The 24,620-nt window shown below is 41.1% G+C and overlaps 1 protein-coding gene across 4 annotated transcripts in view; it reads right to left on the reverse strand.

The window, feature by feature from the left end:
- The window catches only part of SORCS1 (sortilin related VPS10 domain containing receptor 1), a 539,290-nt gene that overhangs the window by 46,570 nt on the left and 468,100 nt on the right, over nucleotides 1-24,620 (reverse strand). For all 4 annotated transcript variants that reach the window (XM_024734898.1, XM_024734896.1, XM_024734899.1 and 1 more), the window contains exon 19: nucleotides 5,984-6,170. In XM_024734898.1, the coding sequence (XP_024590666.1) occupies nucleotides 5,984-6,170 (187 nt within the window). The remainder of the gene's footprint in view (nucleotides 1-5,983; nucleotides 6,171-24,620) is intronic.

A 24,620-nucleotide genomic window follows, 5' to 3' on the forward strand; every position in this document is an offset into this window, starting at 1 on the left:
TTCTAGAAAGCCATGCTACTCACTTGATCAAGATGAAAATTCCCATTACCTAATTATAATAATAATGAGAGCTAACACGTACAGATCTAAAATTTGTGATACAGAGAACACAGGCTGCAAACTTTTGGAGGGCGAGAGTCCTTCATATTTATCTTTATGTGTAAGGATGTGCACAGTTCTTGAGACGCAGCAGGTACTGGAACATTGGCAGTGTAAGTGAACAGAAACATATACTTTCCTATTTCTGCTTTTGTTCATGTTTTTCTTTCTTTATAGATTAGAGGCTTGGTGACCAGCAAACAGAGTAGAATTGATTTTCTGGTTTATAAGCCATATGATAAGAAGTAGTTGATCATAAGTCAGAATGGTTCAATGAGATAATAAAAGGGCATCGTTTACGGACCAATGACCGTGTGCCACATAGTCTGTGAATGACTTCTTGTTCTCATTTAATCTTCACAACAACCTTATGAAGTGGGCACTACCGTTAGCTCCATGCAGAGATGGACAGAGGAAGGTGACCTTCCTCAATTCCAGGGTGTGAACCAAAGCAGTTCAAGTTCAGAGCCTGGGCCAGCGGACAAATGCTCGAGAAGACCCATGTTAACAAAATAGCTATTAAGAGTCACTACTTCCTGGTGACTTAGACATGTTGCAGGCATTGGGCAATGCTCGCTACACAGGCTCTTGTTTACTGCGTGGCTCTTGCTGTCCCTCCCCCATCACATGATGTGCTCCAGCAGGTGCCCTGTCCCACCCGAGGACTTTGCTTACACACCTTTCTTATGGCACCTGTCATCTCCAAATCTCAGTTCCAGGGCCCCCTCCTCTGTGACACTCCTCCTGACTCCCCGGTTAGAGTTACATGGATCAGCTAGGATGCAAGAACTAGATAAGCTCTGGGAGACATGCCAGTTCCATCCTAAAAGGGTTCATCTTGGTCTCTCACATATGAGCATCCAACAATTTTTCTTTTAAAGTCCAAAGGTCAAAGGATGATGTCTGTGTGTCCTGTTAATGACAAAAGTTGAGTCTTGTTCCTGAAGCATGGCCACTCCTTCACTCAGTAGTTTTTGAGTGCTATTACGTGTTGGGCATGATTCTCGGTGCTGGGACACCTTGCCCTTGGTGGAGCTTATGTATCATTAAGAGAGGCAGTGCCTGCAAGGAGAGGGGGTGGCTGAGAGCCTGCTAATTTTGATAGGCTGGTCAAGCAAAGTCTCTTGGAAGCAAGGACATTTGAGCAGCGACCTGAATAACGTGCAGAAGTGCACCGTGTATCTACTGCGGAAGCTCCAGGGTGAGTGTGGGGCAAAGGCCTTGAGGAGGAGGGCCTTGTCAGGTGCCAAGATGGCAGGGAATAGCAGCAGTAAAGAGATGGAGGGAAGGAGCCGAAGCCAATGAGATCTAACAGGTGTTCAGGACACTCAGCAGATCACTTTAGGCCCTGAAGAATGTCCGTGTGTGTTTATATAAGTTCCTTCTTACATGCATATTCATCATCCATTCATACAAATGTGTGGAATTTCGCTTTCAGATTGCCAAGTCCTCTTGGGCTCATGTACTTTTTGTGTGTTCAATATACCTGGTTCCTGTTGCCCCAAAGCCTATCTTTCAAGCCTTGCTTTTCTGCACAGAGGGTGTGATCTGCCCTAATAGACCCTTCGAAGTGAAACTCCAGCCCCTGGAGGCCCCTAGCTGGCTGGCCGCACTCAGCTGAGAGTGGAACAAGCTTGCAGGTACTGCTTCTTCGGACAGGTGCCTTTAATGAGCAAAACGGACAGCAGGGGGCGCTGCATTACTCTTTATGAATCTTCGCAAGGCGGCTGAGAGAAGGGGAGAAATTACTTGTGTGAATTGTTCCCCTTCTCTTGCTTGGTCTTCCTGTGCTGCAGGGGACAAGTGCTGTTTGTGTGACTGAACACTGTGTGTGTGTGTGTGTGTGTGTCTCTCTGTGCGTGCTGATCAGCGACCTGCCTCTGGCATTTGTTCTGAAGACCTCCTCTGACCATCTAATTAAATATTGTGCATGTATCATATTGCTGTTTGTCTGAAAGGTTAAAAAAAATCTACCAGAAGAAATAAAAGAAATTCAAAGTGTGAAGATGAGACCCTACAACAGAGTCCCTCAAACTCCAGTGGGCATGAGAATCGCTCATCTGTTCAAGGCAGATTATGATGTCACACCGCCAGAAATTCTAATTCAATAGGTCTGCAAAGGGGCCCAGGACACTGTATTTTTACCATGTAATTCTGGGGCAGGTGGCTCATTAACCACATTTTACAAAACCCAGGTCTGACATTCACTGGCCAATATAATCATCATGTGAATAGTTACAAAGCTACAGAGGTTTTCAAGACACTGATCACCTTACCCTAAGATGGGGACAGAAAGACATCTGCAAAGGGCTCCTATGTAACGGGGTAGTGGAGAAGAGAGGTTCGGGAAGTATCGGAAAATCCACCTCATCTTTTTCATCGCCTCCTATTCTGCAAGTTTGCACAATCTTCAGAGATTTTTTTTTTTTTTTCCTGCAAGACTGGCTGAGATAGGGCAGATTTCTGAGCAGAAATCTGCATGTCCTTTAAATTCTCTGTTCCATCCACTTGAAGGCAACCCTGGCTGCACCCCGTGTCTAATTAGTTTGCAAACTAGCAGAGCACAGTGAATATTCCTCAAGGAATTCTCAACTGTCAGGCTACAAGAGATTACTCAGCTGCCCCGAGAGAGCCTCCCCATCCTGGAAACATTACAGCAGGAACATCATCTCCATTTGCTTCCGATGACCTTTGCAAACCAGTATTTAAGAACTTCTGATTTAGAATCAAAGCACCTTTTTGAACTGGGAAGTGGAGGAAGTATGTGTTCAAGACAGGCCGTGGGGTTTTCTGGAAGAGCCCTGGGTAGGGGGAGGGGGGTTGGATGAGAGGGGCAGAGGGCTGGCTTTGGTAAGTTGAGCTTGAGCTGAGTTGCTGCTCAGAACCCACTAAATACAAATGCACAGGCTGCGTCGTGATGATGGAAAATCAAGCTTGGCCAGTTGACAGGGCACAGCATGAGTTGCTTGATAGAACCTTTGAGAAACAAGACATGCATTCCTCACATGATGGAGGAGAAAAACTAGTTTCAGAAAAATGCAGTAACTCAGCTAGGAATTCAGGCCAGCATCTGGACCTAACAACTCCCAACTCAGTCCAGTGCTCCTTTTTGTTCTTCCTACAAAGCCATATCCCTTCACTATCCTGCCACCATGGCACTAAAAATTGCCATGTTACTCTCCGTATTTGAGAGCAGGGGGAATGTAAGTCAATTAGGATTTTACCATGACTTCCTCTTAGTGTAAAATAGTGTCAAATCGTAGTACTTCTCTAATCCTTGCTTTCCCCAGATGAAAGGAAGGCCAAATGTTGCCCATCATGGTAGACGTGTGAGAATAAGCACAGAAGTTCATATGCACGGTAAAGCACGACGGGCCCTTCAGGAGAGAAGCCCTAGCAAACACGTCAGAACCCGCTGGCACTGCTCATGCCAAGGCCTTTATATGTATGTGAATTAATGAAAACTTTAAAAATAATCCTGCTTTCATATAGTTAGTATAAAAAGCTAATTCTTGTCCCCAAGACCAGGCTTAGAAAGGGGTCCCATGATATGAGGCCTGCTTATCCAACCGCTTAACCCAAGAGGAGTCTGACAAAATTAAAATCAGAACACGAAACTTTCCATTACAAATCGCCTGCTACTGAGGTTAAGGTCAAATCACTTAAGCCGTTCAATCAGGCTAATGAGATGAAAAGAATTGCAAGTGTACAAAGCAGCTCGTTTCTTTCAGAAGTCATGGCTTCGGTAACCCTTAATCTGAAGCAGGGGCAAACTCTGTGCTGTTTTCCTTCCCAGGATTCAGTGAGCCCACGAGAGAACCAGGATAGGCAAGTTTCCCTCATGGGATATGATTATTTGTAAGGTGAAGAAGAGTCCACAGGGCAACCAGGAGGGGGAACTATGGATGACTCTATGGGAAACCCCGAGAAACTGAGACCAAAAGCTGCTGCTGAATTTTAAATCAGTATTGACACATGCTTAGAGTCCAGGGATGCTTAATACCTATATGGGATGTGGAATATAATAACTGTAATTCTTCAGGAGAGTAGATCTTTTACAAAAACCCGCCTTATAGAATAAGCTGTGCAGAATGATAAGCTGCCAGGTAGGCAGCCATTCTCGGCAAATGTACTGCCATTGATGTTGCCATTTATTTCTGTTACTAATAACCAAGGTTTGCGACGTAGTTTTTAAATATGTTAGGATTAGTCTTGGGATATTATCACTTTTGTCCTTGTAGATACTGATATATAGGGAGGGATTATCTTTTAGTAAGAGGCAACTCCGGGAAGTCTATCTAGGACAGCTGAAAAGCGGCAGTCAGCCGGAAGAGAGCCTGGGAAATGCGTCTGGAACCCATGTAGCTGTACAGCCAGTACACTGCCTCTAACCTAAATGTTCACATTCCCTTGGGATGATGTGCAAAGATGTGGAGGCGAGTAAGGGCTGATGGAGACTTGGATCCTCTAACCCCAAGCCAGCACAGGCACTGATAATAACCTAGTGGCCAAGTGCTGGGATTCTGGAGGCAGGGAGACCTGAGTCTGAAGCCTGGCTCTGCCAGACAGTAGGTGTGCAACTTCAAATGGGTGATTTAAGCTTTCTGAACCTCAATGTTCTTTGTAAGTTAGTGTTTCTAATAGTGCCTACTTCATAGGGTTGTTTTGAAAAGGAAGATCATATACATAAAGAACATGTTTAGCACAAAGCCTGGCACACAGTAAGAGCTTAACAAACGTTAGCTGAAAAGGGGGATGTGGGGTTGGCATAGTGGGAATCTTGCAGAACTCTGTTTAAACTCAAAGAAGGATGGGTGTGTTTCTTTGAAGCACTTGGGTCCTGAGTGTACAGGAGATAAGGATCAAGAATGACTGACAGGGCAGGAAATCTCACTAAGGAACAATCTCTTGGGGACCCCCAAATAGTCTTATCCACCCACTGGATCACAGCAGCTTAACAAAAGAGATTCTACTTGGTACTTTCTGTGCTCAGTTTGGTTCAATGCACAAAAGTCAGGTGAGAGGCATGGAATACTGCCTAGCCTTAATACTCCTGGCCTAGAACTTGGAATCTGAACATGACCATTCCTATAAAGGGGCTAGCTTTCATTTAAAAGTAAGCCATTTATCCAGCAATCTAAACAAGTCCTATGCCTGTCTGGGGACACCCATATACACCAAGAATAAGAGGCACTCATGGCAAACATTTTTACCAAACACAGCTTAGGAGATATCATTGTCTCATTAGGACACCTTTGAACTCCTCAATGGGGGAAAAGCTTTAATACTTTTTGAAACTATTTCTAAATGTAGCTTCCTTAACATTATTTACCCTCTTTCCCTCTATGCCACCTTCTAGGACCAAATCATCACAGATCAAAGTCCAGGAAACATATTCTTTTTTTAAAAAAGGAACAAAAGTCTAAAAGAATTATTAATAATGAGATATAACATGGGAAGAGAAAAAAAAAAATCAGACGGGGAGAAATTCCATTACTTGTGCTAATGGGGATTGTTCTCAAACATTTCCGACCAAAAAAAAAAGAACCCCAAAGAACGACCCCCCCACCAACAAATTCATATTCAATCAACCAGCCCAGCAAGCTGCTCAGGCCCAGCACAGACACAGGTATCGTCTCTCAGAAGCATTTGGAAGAGGCAGAGTCAGTGCAAGAGAACAATGTGAAGCAAACCAGAGTCCAGTTCACTCAAAACTAAACCCTGGTTTCTTCTTGCTTTCTCCCCACTTGGTTCTCTCACTCTCCTCTCCCCTCCTGCTAAAAGGTGACTAGTGAGCTTCTTCTAGATAAGGAATTTTGGATTAAATCTTTAAAAGGACACAATATCTAAAATATGTCATAAACCAACAACAGTAATAACATACAAGTTACATGTAAGTACAGGACGGCGCTGTCAGACCCCAGACTGTTGTCCACCTGCACGGTCACTCGGAAAATGCCCACATTGTGATAGACGTGTTTGATCCCATCCTCCATGGAGCTGAGGTTGACATAAGACACTGCGATGCCATCCCCGAAGTCCACTTGGATGAATGTCCTCTGGACGTCACCCTGAAAGACAACATCAGAGGAAGGGGAGTCGGAGGTGCTTCGCTGCTGCTTCTCCAGGGGTTGGGGCTTGTGTGAGCCCCGGGCTCAAAAGGCAGCCCTGGTTCCCTCCTATAGCTGGGAGCATCTGTCTGTGTGACAGGATCCCTGTGACATTCCTTGGCAGACGGGAGTTTACTAAGATGGATGCTCTCCAAATCTGAAGGGCACCAACTCCCAAAAGTTTCAAGATTTGGAAAATTAAGTGTTTGATTATCAGCTCCAATTTGATATTCAGTTTCTCTGAAGGTTTTGTTTACAGTCTGATCATACACATGAATACAAGGCTTACATACACAGTTTAAAAACTTCAGCCTCCCTGACATAATCAAGGACCACTTCCCATGTGTCCTGGACCCCCAAATCCCCTTCTTTATATCTGGTTCCCTAACTGTGCTGGAGGAAGGACAGGAGACACCTTGCCTTACACACGATATGACATTGGACTCAGCCCTATTATTGTTTAAGATAATGATGGTTATCTTGTTTACATTTCAGCATTTTGTACTATCAAAATGATCTCATTTTCTTCTTCACAGGATCTCAGTCTAGAGAAAAGTGGGCAATGTTTGTTCATTTTACAGATGAGAAAGCTGAAGTGAAGAAAGTTTTAACCATTTGCTCAGGGTTACCACAGCTAGTTAGCAGCAGTCTTGGGATTTGAACTCATCGCTCTGGACTTGGGTTTCATTCATTATAGGTGGGTAAAGCATTGACAGCTCCTCCCAGCTCTAATCCTGTTGTCCCATTAACCAGCTGGATGACTTCATGCAAGTCATTCAGTCTCCTTTGGTCTCAGTTACCTAATCTGTGAAACGGGCATATTAATGTCTTACCATCTTAACTCAAAGGTTGTTATAGAAGACATGTGAGTAATCAGTCATCTGTAAAATTCGATACCAAAATGAATGACTGTAAAAACAATGCAGCTGTAAAAGATTTGCTATATCCCTTTTAAAGCTGGACTGGAATCATATGATTCTAAACTTCCCACTAGTGAGCAGGAGAAGATAAAGTCTGCTTTATAAAATCCCAAACCTGTAAAAAAAAAAAAAAAAATAGCCTGTGGAATTAGTTGAGATTCTTAAGGAATAGTTTCTTAGAAAAACTGACAAAACCCAGCATCCCTCACAGGCAGCCCATCCTTTAACAAGTTTCTTTGCTTGTTTCGTTAGCTTTTCCCATTTTGGGGGTGGGAAAGAAAACAAAAAACCTTTGAAATAGAAATGTATTTTCAATTAAGTAAGGTTCATATGGTATCATATTTTGTGAAAAGGGCAAGTTTAAAATGCTGACATTTAAAAGATTAATTCATAGGGAAAGGAAAAGCAATTCAAATCTTAGGAATCTATGTGACCTACTCTTCTGATCTGTGCCCAGCCAACCATTGTGTGAGGGGGTACACAGCAGCTAACCTTCAGTAAGGACTTGGGCAAAAATTCTCCCCTAGGGTGGGAAAAAGAAACTCCATTCAAAATTATGAAACAAATATCCACAAGCCCAGACATTGTGCAATTACCTGAATTCCCTTTACTAATAAATATACATGTCAGCCATTCTTGCTGACTTGTCCTTCATTTGGACAACCAGATTGGACTGATCAATTTCTCCTTCTGTTTTTGGTCAGTTTCCTCCCATGTTTTCTGTATTTTCAACAGAGTTGCTGCCAGAGAATCCTGGGTTTGGGCATGGAGGAAGAACCCACCTTAAAATCTACTCACGTTATTTGGGACAAGTGTCTCAGGGAAATACCAGGAGTCGCTAGGCTTAATTAACCAGGTTATCTATGGAATGAAACAAGCACTATAGTTTCTGAGAAAGAGGTTGAGAGACAGACAGAGAGGGAAAGAGAGGTATAGGGTTCTTTGCGGAGACAGAGTGGACATCAGGTAGGGTCACCATTTGCAAGAAGAAAGAAGGGAGATTAGCCTCTCAGCTGATTCTACTTCGGCCTCCACAGAGAGAGAGCAGCTACTACCCCCGTTACTGGGGAAAGTACAGCTTTGGCTGCTACTGCTTGAGTCTACCTTGCGTTGCTCTTTCTGTCTGGTATTCACCACTCTCCTTGTGTGGCCCTGGACTTAGACCTCTTGTCAGTTACTTGAAACTCCTCCCAAGTTCTGTCTGGATGTCCACTGTCTGTTGGCCTGATAGCATTCCTAATTCTCCACGGTGGACAATGTTCTCTGTGTACATCACAGGTGAAAGGAGGGAGTCTCACGGCATTTGGACTAGTGCATCAGTAGGGCTGCCAATAGAGTGGAGGAGCCAGGCTTTTAGAATATTAGGTCAGGTACAGGGATGGAGATATAGATATACAGATATATGTATATCAGGTTTACCACACATCTGAGAGCCCCAGTGGGTAAAGACATGAAATCCCCCAATCAAATGTGAGATCCCCAAGGCCTCCTGATGTGGGCACAGGCCTCTGGGCTTGGTGTTCTGCACAGGAGAAGAGAGCATCCAGGGGCCAAGTATCTGACAGCTGAAGGCAGCAGATTCACCCCTGTTTGTTGCAGCTTTGCCCACTCAAGTGGAACACACCGGATCTCGTGCCTTTGCCGTCAGCGGCTCTCAGGTGCTTGAAAAACCTAACACAGTTGTAGCTGCATCACTTTGGGGCTCACCTACATCAACCTCTGACTTCCTTGGGCTGCAATTACCATCTCAGGCAGGGATACTAACTGTTTTACAGAATAAGAAACAGGACAAAGGGAAGAATTCCTAAGTCCTAGGTCACCATTTGATTAGGTATGCCTGCCCCGCTTTAATGGGGTCATTCTTTCTTTCTTCTGGTCGTTCATTAATTCGACCAGTGACAGATATTTATTAGGTGTCTATCTTATGTCAGGTACTAAATGGAGAAAATGCTGTTAAGTAAATTATAACCAACTAAACAAAACAGATGTGGTCTGGGCTTTCTTGAGCAAAAAAACTACTGGTGAGACAGATGGACTTTAATAATCACAAAAATAAATAAAAAGCTATTCTAGGGGATGATGTCAGAGGTCCATGGCATTGTAAGCTTGTACAGCAGGGAGAAGTAGAGAGCTGAAAATCTAACCCGATTGAGAACTTCAAGAAAGGCTTCAAGGGGCTTCCCTGGTGGTGCAGTGGTTAAGAATCCACCTGCCAATGCAGGGGACACGGACGGGTTCAAGCCCTAGTCCGGGAAGATCCCACATGCAACGGAGCAACTAAGCCCGTGCACCACAACTGCTGTGGCCGTGAGCCACAACTACTGAGCCTGTGCACCTAGAGACCATGCTCTGCAACAAGAGAAGCCACCACAGTGAGAAGCCCGTGCACGGCAATGAAGAGTAGCTCGCCGCAACTAGAGAAAGCCTGCACGCAGCAATGAAGACCCAATGCAGCCAAAAATAAATAAATAAAATAAATTAAAAAAAAAAAAAGAAACAAAGGCTTCAGGAAGAAGTGATATCTGAGCTGAGAAGGCCTGAAGGAAAGAATTTAACCAAACAAAGGACATGAGCAAAAGAGATGGAGGTGAGGAGTTCAGGCAATGAGGACAACAGGAACCAGGTGTGCAAGGGCCCTGTGGCAGAAGGGGGTGATACAGTTAAAGGAAGCTAACAATACAGGCACAGTAGGAACATGTGAAATTAGACTGGAGAGGAGACGATGGCATTTTAGGATTTGGCGGCCTAGTTTCTGACTTCGATCTTTCTCCTAAGAGCAATGGGGAGACATCGGTGTTTGAAGCAGGGGTGTGGGGGAAGATGGCATGGTAATATTTTTAATTCAAAAAGATCACTCTGGCTACAATATGGAGGATGCACTGGAAGGAGGCCCAAATATTCTGGGAAGCCAATTAGGCCATAGTTCACGATAGATGATAGGTAGATAGATATATGAGTTGCAACAGGAAATTACATTCACCTTCCCGCTAAATTAATTCCCATAGTTTATTGGTTTTGAAATCAATGAATCTCAGCCTTTGATATCAAAATCTCTTATAGAAACTAAAAGAAAAAAAAAGCTGATGTCCAGTTATCATCCAAGACCCACCTCCTGGTTCGGGACCTCTGGGGAGGATGCTTGGTCCTGCTGTGGCCTGAAAAAGGTCCACAGCTGATGCTGGGCTGCACCAAAGGTTGAGGCCCACTGGTTCAGACTGTCGAACGTTAGGTTTTCTTGTGAGCGAACTCATCTAAAGATGAATACAGTAGAACACAAGCTGATGCCATTCCTATTCCACCTTGGCACAATGGTGAAAGTTTTCCCAGGATGTTTTAGGATTCTAAGTGCTAAGGATGTATTAATAGAGCCAGGAATGGAAGAACTAAACTCACTGTTAGTGGCTGGGGCACAATCACAAAAGTTCCACGACACACTCGGTCAAGGTCAGTTCTCTAGGAAAACGAGTTGCTGGATAATATGAAGGTAGTTTGTATACAGGGCTGAGATGTACCCTGAAGGCCTGTATCTTCAGTACCTAACACAGCGCTTGCAGATGATTCTTTTCTGTTCAATACATTTTGAAAATTTAAGAAAGAAAAAAATAAATTTTGAAAATTGTGCATTTCTACCATGCTTGTTCGTTAAAGTGCTTTCTTGTATATTATCTCATCTGGCTGTTAGGACCTTTGGGAGACACCAAGGGAAGATGTTATTTCTATTTGCTATACCAGGAGAACTGGAGCACAAACAGGTTAAACGAGAAGCCAGAAGTCCCATAGCTGGTGAGAGGCTTAAAAACAGGTCCAAGATGATTTGTGGTTTAGCTTTATCCTTGCAGCTCAGTCCCTGTTGAGTTCCTTTCATTGGAATTTACTTGCAATGCCTTTTAGAGTGAGAGAAAGGTGATAACAAAGGCAAGCCTCACTTTCTTTTCTTGTTTAGACTCTATTCCTGGCTCTGACCATTTCCCTGCCCCCGACAATATTTTTGCTTATAAGTGGAAAGATGGGTTGTTGTGAACTCCATACACTACCCTAATGTCTTCCCTCTGGTGAAGCAGTGTCATGTTCAAGCCATACATAAGTTAGAGAATATGGGAAATGACAGGCATTCATACTCAGTAATCAGGAAAATCTTGTGTATCAAGAGGTACTTCAACCTAACGACAAGTCATTCCCAAAACACAACCTACGCTGGGAAATATCTAGACTGTCACATAAAATTCTTTAGACCTAATGCCATTCAGCCACATGCCCTAATATAGACACAGAACCGAGAGTACTAGCTCAAAAGAAGTGCCCAAGAAAGGCACAAAAGCCACGTGAAATCTACACAGGGATTCTCCAAGGGCAGCGCTGGCTTCTGTAATAGAAAAACAAATATATCAAATGGCCACAATGAAGCCAAGAAATGTAGCCTGAGAAATGAAAGGTGTGTGAACCTAACCTATCAGGTCCTGTAACAGGGCTTCAGAGAAAAATGGGAAAACAAATGCTACAGTAACTCAACACTGACAGCCTCAGTCCAGAAATGAGACTCCAAGACCCACCTGAAGGCATTAGGGACCCACTGCAGATAGAAACTGGACTCGTTTGTCAGAGGCTGGTCCTTGCAAGGCTCGAGGGTGGGCCTGACTCAGGTTTTACTGAAATTCAGTCCTGGAAGGTACCTTACAGTTTATGCAGCAAAAACTACATTGAAGTGAAACACCTATAGTATAATCTAGTTTTAAATGCATAAAATAACACAAGTACTGTAAGTCTGTATGTGTTTGCATGAGCATAAGTGTGCTGGTTAAAACAACCCAGCCTGTTAACACTGATTACCCCAGGGGTGAAGTGAAGTGAGGGGCAGAGGAAGATCAGCAGGGTTAAAAGAGAGGAGTAAAGGAGGGGCAATAAAGATTTCATCAAATTTAAAAGAAGCAGTGGAGTAGGGGATAACATAAGAAACATCACAAAACACAATACTTTATTCCTACTGTTACTATAAACATTTAAATATTAAGTATATAGGAAATAACCAGGAGGTAACACAGACATTGGTTAGATTGATCATGAGATACAGCCGACTTTGGTCTTGGATTTCTATTATTATTTTAATGTTTTTTTGACCACAGTATTTGAACAAAGATATCACTAGGGGCATTAAATGCCAGAAACAAAAATCAGACATTTCAGTCTTTCTTCTTATGGCTAAAGGTACTTGGGCAGGATGGGGAGTGTGAAATAAAAATAATCCACATTTTGGGAAGGTAAATCTGTGCAGCCACTATGGGAAACAGTATAGAGGTTCAACAAACTAAAAATAGAGCTGCCATATGATCCAGCAATCCTACTCCTAGGCATAAATCTGGACAAAGCTATAATTCAAGAAGACACATGCACCCCTATGTTCAGAGCAGCACTATTCACAATAGCCAAGACATGGAAACAACTTAAATGTCCATCGACAGAGGAATGGATAAAGCAGATGTGGTACATATATACAATGGAATACTACTCAGCCATAAAAAAGAACGAAATAATACCATTTGCAGCCACATGGATGGACCTAGAGATTATCATACTAAGTGAAGTAAGTCAGAAAGAGAAAGACAAACACCGTATGTCAGTTATATGTAGAATCTAAAATATGACACAGATGAACTTATCTATGAAACAGAAACAGACTCACAGACATAGAGAACAGACTTATGGTTGCCAAGCGGGTGGGGGCTGGGGGAGTTTGGGAATAGCAGATGCAAGCTATTATATTGAATGGATAAACAATAAGGTCCTACTGTATAGTACGGGGAACTATATTTAACATCCTGTGATAAACCATAATGAAAGAGAATATGAAAAAGAATGTATATACATGTATAACTGAATCATTTTGCTGTACATCAGAAATTAACATAACTGTGAATCAACTATACTTCAATAAAATAAATTAGAAAAACAAATAATCCACCTTTGCCTTGCATGTCCTATTCCAGGGTATGCGACTCAGGTTAGCAACTTTAGACTTAGACTGATAAGGTTTTTTATGGCTGAGTCTCCAGAAGAAACAGAAAAGGAGATAACTATAGTATAATGTTGCTCTGGCCTCCAAAGAAGAGATTTTGTCAGCAGGTGGAAAGGAGTTCATGGAAAGAAGCGCTATCCCCCTTGTGCTTATTCAATAAGACCGACCTCTGGCATGTGACTTATTACGTGAATTGTGCTAAGATTGTTCTAGAACAATTCCTGATGGTCACTAAGGAAAAAGAGAACATTTCTCAAAAGTTTTCTGTCCCAGAAATAATAACAGCATTTCTCTCTATAGTTTCTCATTGAATCTTTAAAAAAAAATTTTTTTATATTTTTGTTATAGATAGCTTTTTATTTTTTTAACATCTTTATTGGAGTATAATTGCGTTACAATGGTGTTTTTGTTTCTCCTTTATAACAAAGTGAATCAACTATACATATACATATATCCCCATATATCCTCTCTCTTGCCTCTCCCTCCCACCCTCCCTATCCCGCCCCTCTAGGTGGTCACAAAGGACCAATCTGATCTCCCTGTGCTATGTGACTGCTTCAGACTAGATATTTTACATTTGGTAGTGTATGTATGACCATGCCACTCTCTCACTTCGTCTCAGCTTACCCTTCCCCCTCCCTGTGTCCTCAAGTCCATGCTCTACATCTGTGTCTTTATTCCTGTCCTGCCCCTAGGTTCTTCAGAGCTATTTTTTTGTTTTTTAGATTCCATATATATGTGTTAGCATACGGTATTTGTTTTCCTCTCTCTGACTTACTTCACGCTGTATGACAGTCTCTAGGTCCATCCACCTCACTACAGATAATACAATTTTGTTTCTTTTTATGGCTGAGTAATATTCTATTGTATATATGTGCCACATCTTCTTTATCCATTCATCTGTCGATGGACACTTAGGTTGCTTCCATGTCCTGCCTATTGTAAATAGAGCTGCAGTGAACACTGTGGTACATGTCTCTTTTTGAATTACGGTTTTCTCAGGGTATATGCCCAGCAGTGGGATTGCTGTGTCGAATGGTAGTTTTATTTGTAGTTTTATAAGGAACCTCCATACTGTTCTCCATAGTGGCTGTATCAATTTACATTCCCACCAACAGTGCAAGAGGGTTCCCTTTTCTCCACACCCTGTCCAGCATTTATTGTTTCTAGATTTTTTGATGATGGCCATTCTGACTAGTGTGAGTTGATACCTCATTGTAGTTTTTCATTTCTCTAATGATTAGTGATGTTGAGCATCCTTTCATGTGTTTATTGGGAATCTGTATATCTTCTATGGAGAAATGACTATTTAGGTCTTCTGCCCATTTTTGGATTGGGTTGTTTGTTTTTTTGATATTGAGCTGCATGAGTTCCTTACATATTTCGGAGATTAATCCTTTGTCAGTTGCTTCATTTGCAAATATTTTCTCCCATTGTGAGGGCTGTCTTTTCGTCTTGTTTATGGTTTCCTTTGCTGTGCAAAAGCTTTTAAGTTTCATTAGGTCCCATTTGTTTATGTTTTTTAATTTCCATTTCTCTAGCAGGTGGGTCAAAAAGGATCTTGCTGTGATTTATGTCATAGACTGTCCTGCCTATGTTTTCCCCTAAGAGTTTTATAGTGCCTGGCCTTACATTTAGGTCTTTAATCCATTTTGAGTTTATTTTTGTGTATGGTGTTAGGGAATGTTCTAATTTCATTGTTTTACATGTAGCTGTCTAGTTTTCCCAGCACCACTTATTGAAGAGGCTGTCTTTTCTCCATTGTATATTCTTGCCTCCTCTATCAAAGATAAGGTGACCATATGTGTGTGGATCTATCTCTGAGCTTTCTATCCTGTTCCACTGATCTATATTTCTGTTTTTGTGCCAGTACCATACTGTCTTGATTACTGTAGCTTTGTAGTACAGTCTGAAGTCAGGGAGCCTGATTCCTCCAGCTCTGTTTTTCTTTCTCAAGATTGCTTTGGCTATTCGGGGTCTTTTGTGTTTCCATACAAATTGTAAAATTTTTTGTTCTAGTTCTGAAAAATGCCATTGGTAGTTTGATAGGGACTGCACTGAATCTGTAGTTTGCTTTGGGTAGTATAGTCATTTTCACAATGTTGATTCTTCTAATCCAAGAACATGGTATCTCTATCTGTTTGTATCACCTTTAATTTCTTTCATCAGTGTCATAATTTTCTGCATACAGGTCTTTTGTCTCCTTAGGTAGGCTTATTCCTAGGTATTTTATTCTTTTTGTTGCAATGGTAAATGGGGGTGTTTCCTTAATTTCTCTTTCAGATTTTTCATCATTAATGTATAGGGATGCAAGAGATTTCTGTGCATTCATTTTGTAACCTGCTACTTTACCAAATTCATTGATTAGCTCTAGTAGTTTTCTGGTAGCATCTTTAGGATTCTCTATGTATAGTATCATGTCATCTTCAAACAGTGACAGCTTTACTTCTTCTTTTCTGATTTGGATTCCTTTTATTTCTTTTTCTTCTCTGACTGCTGTGGCTAAAACTTCCAATAATAGTGGTGACTGTGGACAACCTTGTCTTGTTCCAGACCTTAGAGGAAATGGTTTCAGTTTTTCACGACTGAGAACGATATTGGCTGTGGGTTTGTCATATATGGCCTTTATTATGTTCAGGTAAGTTTCCTGTATGCCTACCTTCTAGAGGGTTTTTATTATAAATGGGTGTTGAATTTTGTCAAAAGCTTTTTCTGCATCTATTGAGATGCTCATATGTTTTTTCTCCTTCAGTTTGTTGATATGGTGTATCACATTGATTCATTTGCGTATATTGAAGAATCCTTGCATTCCTGGAATAAATCCCACTTGATCATGTTGTATGATTCTTTTAATGCACTGTTAGGTTCTGTTTGCTAGTGTTCTTTTGAGGATTTTTGCATCTATGTTCATCACTGATATTGGTCTGTAGTTTACTTTCTTTGTGAAAACTTTGTCTGGTTTTGGTATCAGGGTAATGGTGGCCTCGTAGAAGGAGTTTGGGAGTGTTCCTCCCTCTGCTATATTTTGGAAGATTTTGAGAAGGATAGGCGTTAGCTCTTTTCTAAAAGTTCAGCAAAATTCACCTGTGAAGCCATCTGGTCCTGGGCTTTTGTCTGTTGGAAGATTTTTAATCACAGTCTCAATTTCAGTGCTTGTGATTGGCCTGTTTATATTTTCTATTTCTTCCTGGTTCAGTCTCGGAAGGTTGTGCTTTACCTAGAATTTGTCCATTTCTTCCAGGTTGTCCATTTTATTGGCATATAGTTGCCTGTAGTAATCTCTCATGATCCTTTGTATTTCTGCAGTGTCAGTTGTTACTTCTTTTTCATTTCTAATTCTATTGACTTGAGTCTTCTCCCTTTTTTTCTTGATGAGTCTGGCTAATGGCTTATCTATCTTGTTTATCTTCCCAAAGAACCGCTTTTAGTTTTACTGATCTTTGCTATCATTTCTTTTTCATTTATTTCTGATCTGATCTTTATGATTTCTTTCCTTCTGCTAACTTTGGGGTTATTTTGTTCTTCTTTTTCTAACTGCTTTAGGTGTAAGGTTAGGTTGCTTATTAGAGATGTTTCTTGTTTCTTGAGGTAGGATTATACTGCTACAAACTTCCCTCTTAGAACTGCTTTTGCTGCATCCCATAGGTTTTGGGTCGTTGTGTTTTCATTGTCATTTGTTTCTAGGTACTTTTGATTTCCTCTTTGATTTCTTCAGTGATCTCTTGGTCATTTAGTAGTGTATTGTTTAGCCTCCATGTGTTTGTATTTTTTATAGATTTTTTTCCTGTAAGTGGTATCTAGTCTCATAGCATTGCGGTCGGAAAAGATATTTGATGCAATTTCAATTTTCTTAAATTTACCAAGGCTTGAGTTGTGACCTGAGATATGATCTGTCCTGGAGAATGTTCCATGAGCACTTGTGAAGAAAGTGTATTCTGTTGTTTTTGGATGGAATGTCCTATAAATATCAGTTAAGTCTGTCTTGTTTAATGTATTATTTTAAGCTTGTGTTTCCTTATTTATTTTCATTTTGGATGATCTGTCCATTGGTGAGAGTGGGTTGTTAAAGTCCCCTACTATGAATGTGTTACTGTCGATTTCCCCTTTTATGGCTTCTAGCAGTTGCCTTATGTACTGAGGTGCTCCTATGTTGGATGCATAAATATTTACAATTGTTAAATCTTCTTGGATTGTTCCCTTGATCATTATGTAGTGTCCTTCTTTGGCTCTTGTAATAGTCTTTATTTTAAAGTCTATTTTGTCTCATATGAGAATTGCTACTGCAGCTTTTTTTGATTTCCATTTGCATAGAATATCTTTTCCATCTCCTCATTTTCAGTCTGTATGTGTCCCTAGGCCTGAAGTGGGTCTGTTGTAGACAGCATATATATGGGTTTTGTTTTTGAATCCATTCAGCCAGTCTATGTCTTTTGGTTGCAGCATTTAATCCATTTACATTTAAGGTAGTTATTGATATGTATGTTCCTATTACCATTTTCTTAATTGTTTTGGGTGTCCTTTTTTTTTTTTTTTTTTTGCGGTATGCGGGCTTCTCACTGTTGTGGCCTCTCCCGTTGCGTAGCACAGACTCCAGACGCGCAGGCTCAGCACCCATGGCTCACGGGCCCAGCCGCTCCACTGCATATGGGATCTTCCCAGGCCGGGGCACGCACCTGTGTCCCCTCCATCAGCAGGCGGACTCTCAACCACTGCACCACCAGGGAAGCCCTGTTTTGGGTTTCTTATTGTAGGTCTTCTCCTTCTCTTGTGTTTCCTGCCTAGGAAGTTCCTTCAGCATTTTTTGTAAAGCTGGTTTGGTGGTGCTGAATTCTCTTAGCTTTTGCTTGTCTGTAAAGGTTTTAGTTACTCCATTGAATCTGAACGAGATCCTTGCTGGGTAGAGTAATCTTGTTTGTAGGTTTTTCCCTTTCATCATTTTAAATATATCCTGCCACTCCGTTCTGGCTTGCAGAGTGTCTGCTGAAAGATCAGCTGTTAACTTTATGGGGATTTCCTTGCATGTTATTTGTTTTTTTCCCCTTGCTGCTTTTAATATTTTTTCTTTGTATTTAATTTTTGATAGTTTGATCAATATGTGTCTTGGCGTGTTTCTCCTTGGATTTATCCTGTATGGGACTCTCTGTGCTTCCTGAACTTGATTGACTATTCCCTGTCCCATATTAGGGAAGTTTTCAACTATAATGTCTTCAACTATTTTCTCATTCCCCTTCTTTTTCTCTTCTTCTTCTGGGACTCCTATAATTCGAATGTTGGTGCGTTTAATGTTGTCCTAGAGGTCTCTGAGACTGTCCTCAATTCTTTTCATTGTTTTCTCTTTATCCTGCTCTGTGGTAGTTATTTGCACGATTTTATCTTCCAGGTCACTTATCCATTCTCCTGCCTCAGTTATTCTGCTATTGATTCCTTCTAGACAATTTTTAATTTCATTTATTGCGTTGTTCATCACTGTTTGCTCTTTAGTTCTTCTAGGTTCTTTTTAAACGTTTCTTGTATTTTCTCCATTCCATTTCCAAGACTTTGGATCATCTTTACTATCATTACTCTGAATTCTTTTTCAGGTAGACTGCCTATTTCCTCTTCATTTGTTTGGTCTGGTGGGTTTTTACCTTGCTCCTTCATCTGCTGTGTTTCTCTGTCTTCTCATTTTGCTTAACTTACTGTTTTTGGGGTCTCCTTTTCCCAGCCTGCATTTTTGTAGTTCCTGTTGTTTTTGGTGTCTGTCCCCAGTGGATAAGGTTGGTTCAGTGGGTTGTGTAGGCTTCCTGGTGGAGGAGATTGGTGTCTTTGTTCTGGTGGATGAGGTTGGATCTTGTCTTTCTGGTGGGCAGGACCACATCTGGTGGTGTGTTTTGGGGTGTCTGTGAACTTAGTATGATTTTAGATAGCCTCTCTGCTAATGGATGGGGTTATGTTCCTGTCTTGCTAGTTGTTTGGCATAGGGTGTCCAGCACTGTAGCTTGCTGGTCATTGAGTGGAGCTGGGTCTTAGTGTTGAGATAGAGATCTTTGGGAGAACTTTCACCGTTTGATATTACATGGAGCCGGGAGGTCTCTGGTGGACTAATGTCCTGAACTCGGCTCTCCCACCTCAGAGGCACAGACCTGACACCTGGCCTGAGCACCAAGACCCTGTCAGTCACACGGCCAGGTATACGGGGAGTTTCTTGCCTTTTGGGAAGTCTGAGGTCTTCTGCCAAGATTCAGTAGGTGTTCTGTAGGAGCTGTTCCACATGTAGATGTGTTTCTGATGTATTTGTGGGGAGGAAGGTGATCTCCATGTCTTACTCCTCCACCATCTTGAAGGTCTCTCCCTCATTGAATCTTCATCCCTAAAAGACTCAGACCTAAAAGACTGTTAAAATTTGCCTAGAGTCACAAGATTAGTTTGAACCAAGCTCTTCTTAACTCCACGTTCATCACTACTACCTCTTGTTCAGAAGACACTCAAAGTATTCCATGTGCTCATTCCCAGATGGATGCTGAAGAATGGATTGACTGATATGTAAAAACAGAGAGCATTTGTAAGCCTCAGTAACTAAAACCCGTTAGAGGAACGCCAGCACAGATCAAATTCTTCATTAAATAGTGATGTGAGAGGAGCCCGGTGTAATACTCCACACTCTAGAAAACACCATGGAAGCTACAAAGCACATTTATGAAGACCTCTGATGATATGAGTGTTTGACAAAGAGTGAGATGGCTGTAAACAGGAATCCACTGCTGACACTATGTTGGAACTGCCATTTTATAGTGGCCAACCAAGTCCTTGCAGCACAGGACAACACCAGTCTATGATAAAAGGCAGTTGCACATGCCCCATCTTCTGCTCCTAGCTCTCCTAGCATCACTTCCAAGAGGTACTACTATTGCTGAATGCTGAGGCTGCCACAGCAGATCAGCTGGGAGTGTTTCCTGGCTGTCTGGTTTGAAGCATTCCCTATGTGCTTCTACTCAGTTTCAAAACTGTGCTCTGGACATAATCCCAAGATATCTAGATATCGGCACAATTGCAAAATATAGACTCAACCTCCTTCCCTTGCCTATTCGGAGATGCTTTTCAATAGCACAGGCATCTCTCCAGATATGCAGACCTCGGGCTTCTCTGGGAGCAAAGGCAACAGTAAACTTGGATGCTTTAACCTGAAGGGAGAACATTCACAACAGTAAGGAGGGTAGTCCACGGGGTTTTATGATTTCACCAGAAAACTCAGGTCTGACAAGGCCAGTGATGCCAGGAAGACCAGGCTATGGACCCACCAAATAATTTGATCGGATGCATATTTCGCCTTCACTCTGATGAAATACAGATGGCTTGAACCTTCTTTGAGGACTATGATGCTTGGAACTTGCCTAACTAAATATCCAAATACTTCTGGATCTAATGCTCAGACCAAGAATTTCCTATTGGAACATCACAAAATGGTTTAATCCTTCACTTACAAATAAGCTGTAGCACCATGTGTTTAAATGAACAGCAAATTTCCAAATTTCATTTTTATATCTTCTGTACTTGTCTGGCTTAGCATGGAACAGAACACCATGAGTCAGGAGGAACACTTGGCTTGTGTAAGTAGACAAATGACCATAAGCAAAGGCCTCCTTACTTCATCTGGACGTTGTGGTACCGAGAGGTCAGAACCTTGATCCATTGTGCTTTCAAAACCCTTTTTAGGTGGTAAAGGGCGTTGCTATACTGTTACCGCTATATGGTGTCTTCAGGAATCACCCCAGCAGCCTTTGGCAGGAAAACTATGGGGCTGCCCAATGACGTAAATTGTATAAATGTTTTTGAATGACTTTTAAAAAAATCACTCTAAAAGTAAACATTCAGGTATGTCATAAGAACAAGTTACATTTTGAAAGAAAGAGTAGTAGGAAGATTCCTTTAGGAATAAACCTACAATGAGTTTCTCCTATTACTAAAATATGTAATAGAAATATGTTGACCTTATTAGAAGAAAGAAAAACAAAGAGAGAAAAGCCATGATGAATTCTTCGAGAAAACTGTAGAACATGCATAAAACTTGGAAGAAGAAAATTCAAATTGCTCATAATCGTACCACCCAGAGATCACATTGCTACACTGGTGAATACCATATTAACCAATAATAATGTGCGTGCGTGTGCACACGCGTGCACACACGCACACACAATAACAACGGCAATACTGAAATGATTACACTGTTTTATGCTCTGCTGTCAACATTTTAAATAGCTTTCAGAATTTTTATACCCAGCATCCCTTGGTGGACTTAATTGAGTCATGAGATCCTGTCTATGAAATGGACATTTGATTTCTTGCCCTGGATGTCACTTCATCACTTTTCCAAGTTATTAAGTTGTTATGAGATGTAAGTGACTTTACAGAGATCTATAGAAATCCACATCTCTATATGTGGAAGAGGTGCCCTAAAGAAGGCAGGTGGTGACCTGAGAGTTAGAAGACCTGGTTGAATGCTGCTTGAAATGCATTTTACAATTGGACCTCAGTTTCTTTAGCTATAAAGATGGGCAGATGATGATGATCCTAGTTGTCATTTCTAGGCCAGGTAAACTGTCATTTTCATAATTCTATTATTCTTGTAATTGGCATTATTGGACATGCACACATATTCCAACATTCCTCCAGGCTGCTGAAATAATCTCCGCTCTTTGGCGAAGATGCAGAACTTATCCAAGTACTATTGTCATGCGATGGAGACTTCCCATTGCACGTGAAAGGTGGGTTACACAGCGGTATGAGCTGGTAAGACAGAGAGCCATGGAATAATGAATGGCAAAGTGCAAAGCCAGAAACCTGAGGAAGTTACACACTTGGGCAAGAACTGTGTGGTTTGGTGAAGCCCTGATTCAAGGGGCGGTGGACACAGGTGTTGGAGGACCTGAAGCAGATAGGTTGAAAGATTGAAAATCCAAACTGAAGACCATTTCATGACTCCTGCCCTTGGGATATTTACTGTACTGGATGTCTCACTAACGAGCCAAGTATCTCTCTTTGCTTGTCAAGGCAGACTGAAGTTCTTTGCAAACATCTATTCTCTGAAACCCTAAAGAATAGAAATACACCAACGCCTGTGGACCAGTATTGAGGAGAGAGAACAGTAGAGCCTTAGAGAGAGCTGCTAACCTGAATACAACCTGAACTTCAGGCATCAGCCCTCTTAAAGACAACATACATTGCCTGCCTCATTTCCTTCTTTCCTTTTTAATCCGGAGCAACAAGGGGGAAGAAATGAAGGGCTCAATTACCTTGCTAGAGTCAAAGAGAATAAAGCTGAACAGAGTAAGGAATAATATATGCATGAGAAAGGCTCTTAAATCTCCATGGCTCACTGAAATCAGCTCCCATTCCTTTGTGTGGAAGAATAAAACAGCTGAACCTTCTGAGTTGGATCTGGGCTGGAAAGTTACACCTGCCTGGACTTAACACTTCCTGCTAACTCTTTATGCCAACTCTTTCTGCAGATGAAAAAGTAGATCAGATTCCTTTATCAGTTCAACAGATAAGTGTCTCGCAGACACAAAAAAATTATCAAAAGTCAACTTCTCTATCATCCGATGGCTGGCAGCATCCTGCAGTATTTATGAAGTGCTATTACATTGTGGTTACTTTTATGTGGCTATAAGTCTTTCAATGTATGTGAAATTACAGCTCATTGAAATCCATTTAATGAGGACACAGCCTTCACGTTTCAGAGTTAAATCTCACAGAAGAAGTTATAATCATAAATTTTAAGTTCCAGTCTTTGTATGTAAATTGAAGTATTAAAACAATGACATATGGATCAAAGTTTTAAATTTTAGTCCCTTGCCTCAGATTTAATTTAAAAGTCTTAAATTATGCAGCGAATTGCATCTCTTTATTCTTACAGCTATTTAAAACAGATTTAATTATTTCCCATAACATGCAGACACTACTTCTGCCTAGCAGTCCTCTCAAATGAATGCCTTCCAAATCAGTTTTGTTGAGTTCTTAAGATTGCCATCCATCCTGTGCCTTCAGGTTCTCTCATTGGATTTCTCTAGAAAGCCGAGTTATCACATTGAAAGTCTATAGACTCACTAGGTGCTCATTAGTGGTTCAGAGGACATCCATCTTAAGCAAATCTTCAGACAGAGATGCTACCTCTCATTGCTGGGGTCTCACTGCAAAACACCATCGATTGCCTTCCTAAAATTCAGGTGTCGTAAAATGTAAAATGTTCGGCTTCTTAAACACAACTTCATGGATTCCTCCTCTCCCTTCTTGGTTGGTTCCTGGATCAATGTTCTTTGTCCTTAAGAAAACAGTGATGCATAAATGCATAGTGTGAGTGTGAGTGCATGTGTGTGTGTTCTTGGATCTGCCATAATAAGTGAGTCTGGGATGGAAGCAAGACTGGCTCCTTTGCCTTGTTGCTTCTAATGAAGATTCTTTTATTATGGTAAATTTGGAGAGAATCCTCAAAGCAGTAGGGATGGGGTTCCCGACAAGGGAGCTTTTCATCAACTTCAATAGAATTATGCGGTTCTCTGAGTAACCAAGCTGTAGGATTTTGAAGGACTTGTGTTATGATGTCATTGTGTCACCTAGATGTGGGGGTGGGCTCACAGGCTATTTACAAAAAGGGATTCCATTTCCTGCATTTGTCAAATCTGCAAAATTTTGGCTCACGCACATCCTATCGTACATGGAGTTACAAGTTGGCATCAGTGTACTTAGCCTTTGATTATCTTCAGTCAATAAGAAGCTCTCTTCTTTGCTCTGGTTTTAGCAAGGTTTTCATTGATATTCTTATGTCAGAATTAGGACATGCACTAGAACAGAATAAAGGAAGGGATTTGGATTTCAGATGAAGACTTTAACATGTTTGGGATGTTATTTAAATTTTAAGAGCCTTTTTCCTTTTAAGTTTCCTTTTAAGACTTTATCTCTACACTCCTTGGGGAAGCCTATCCAAATCCACACACATTTATTGAGTTCCTATCACTATTGTAGGCATGGTAAGCAGAGATGCTAGAGCCGCAACCAGGCAGGATACGATTCCTATCTTAATAATATTGATCATTTATTGAGAGATGCCAAAAAAGGATGACTGCTATTATAGATCAGTAACATAGATATCTGTAATAATCTAATGTAGATCATTATTATAATTTAATTAAGTAAATTAATTTTCTTTTTGTTTTGAATGAATACAAAATATTTAGTATTTTCCATTTTGTGTGTTTAGATTTTTACTTAAAACTTGATACAGCAGAGGTCCTAGTTAACCCAAAAACATGTAGTTCCACAAGCTGAAATATGTCTACTCATAAATGAAAAGTACATGACATAAAATTGGAACTCAGTAAAATATTTGTTGAAGAACAAATAAACACACATATCTAACTAGTTGGTGGAACGGTTCAGTCCTCAGGTCTCTAATGCTTTAGTTGATACACATAGGAGATGAAGCCTACATGGAGGGGTTTGTATGTA

This window comes from Neophocaena asiaeorientalis, unplaced genomic scaffold (assembly GCF_003031525.2).
Source record: "Neophocaena asiaeorientalis asiaeorientalis breed wild unplaced genomic scaffold, Neophocaena_asiaeorientalis_V1.1 scaffold240, whole genome shotgun sequence".
In the NCBI taxonomy this organism is placed as follows: domain Eukaryota; kingdom Metazoa; phylum Chordata; class Mammalia; order Artiodactyla; family Phocoenidae; genus Neophocaena; species Neophocaena asiaeorientalis.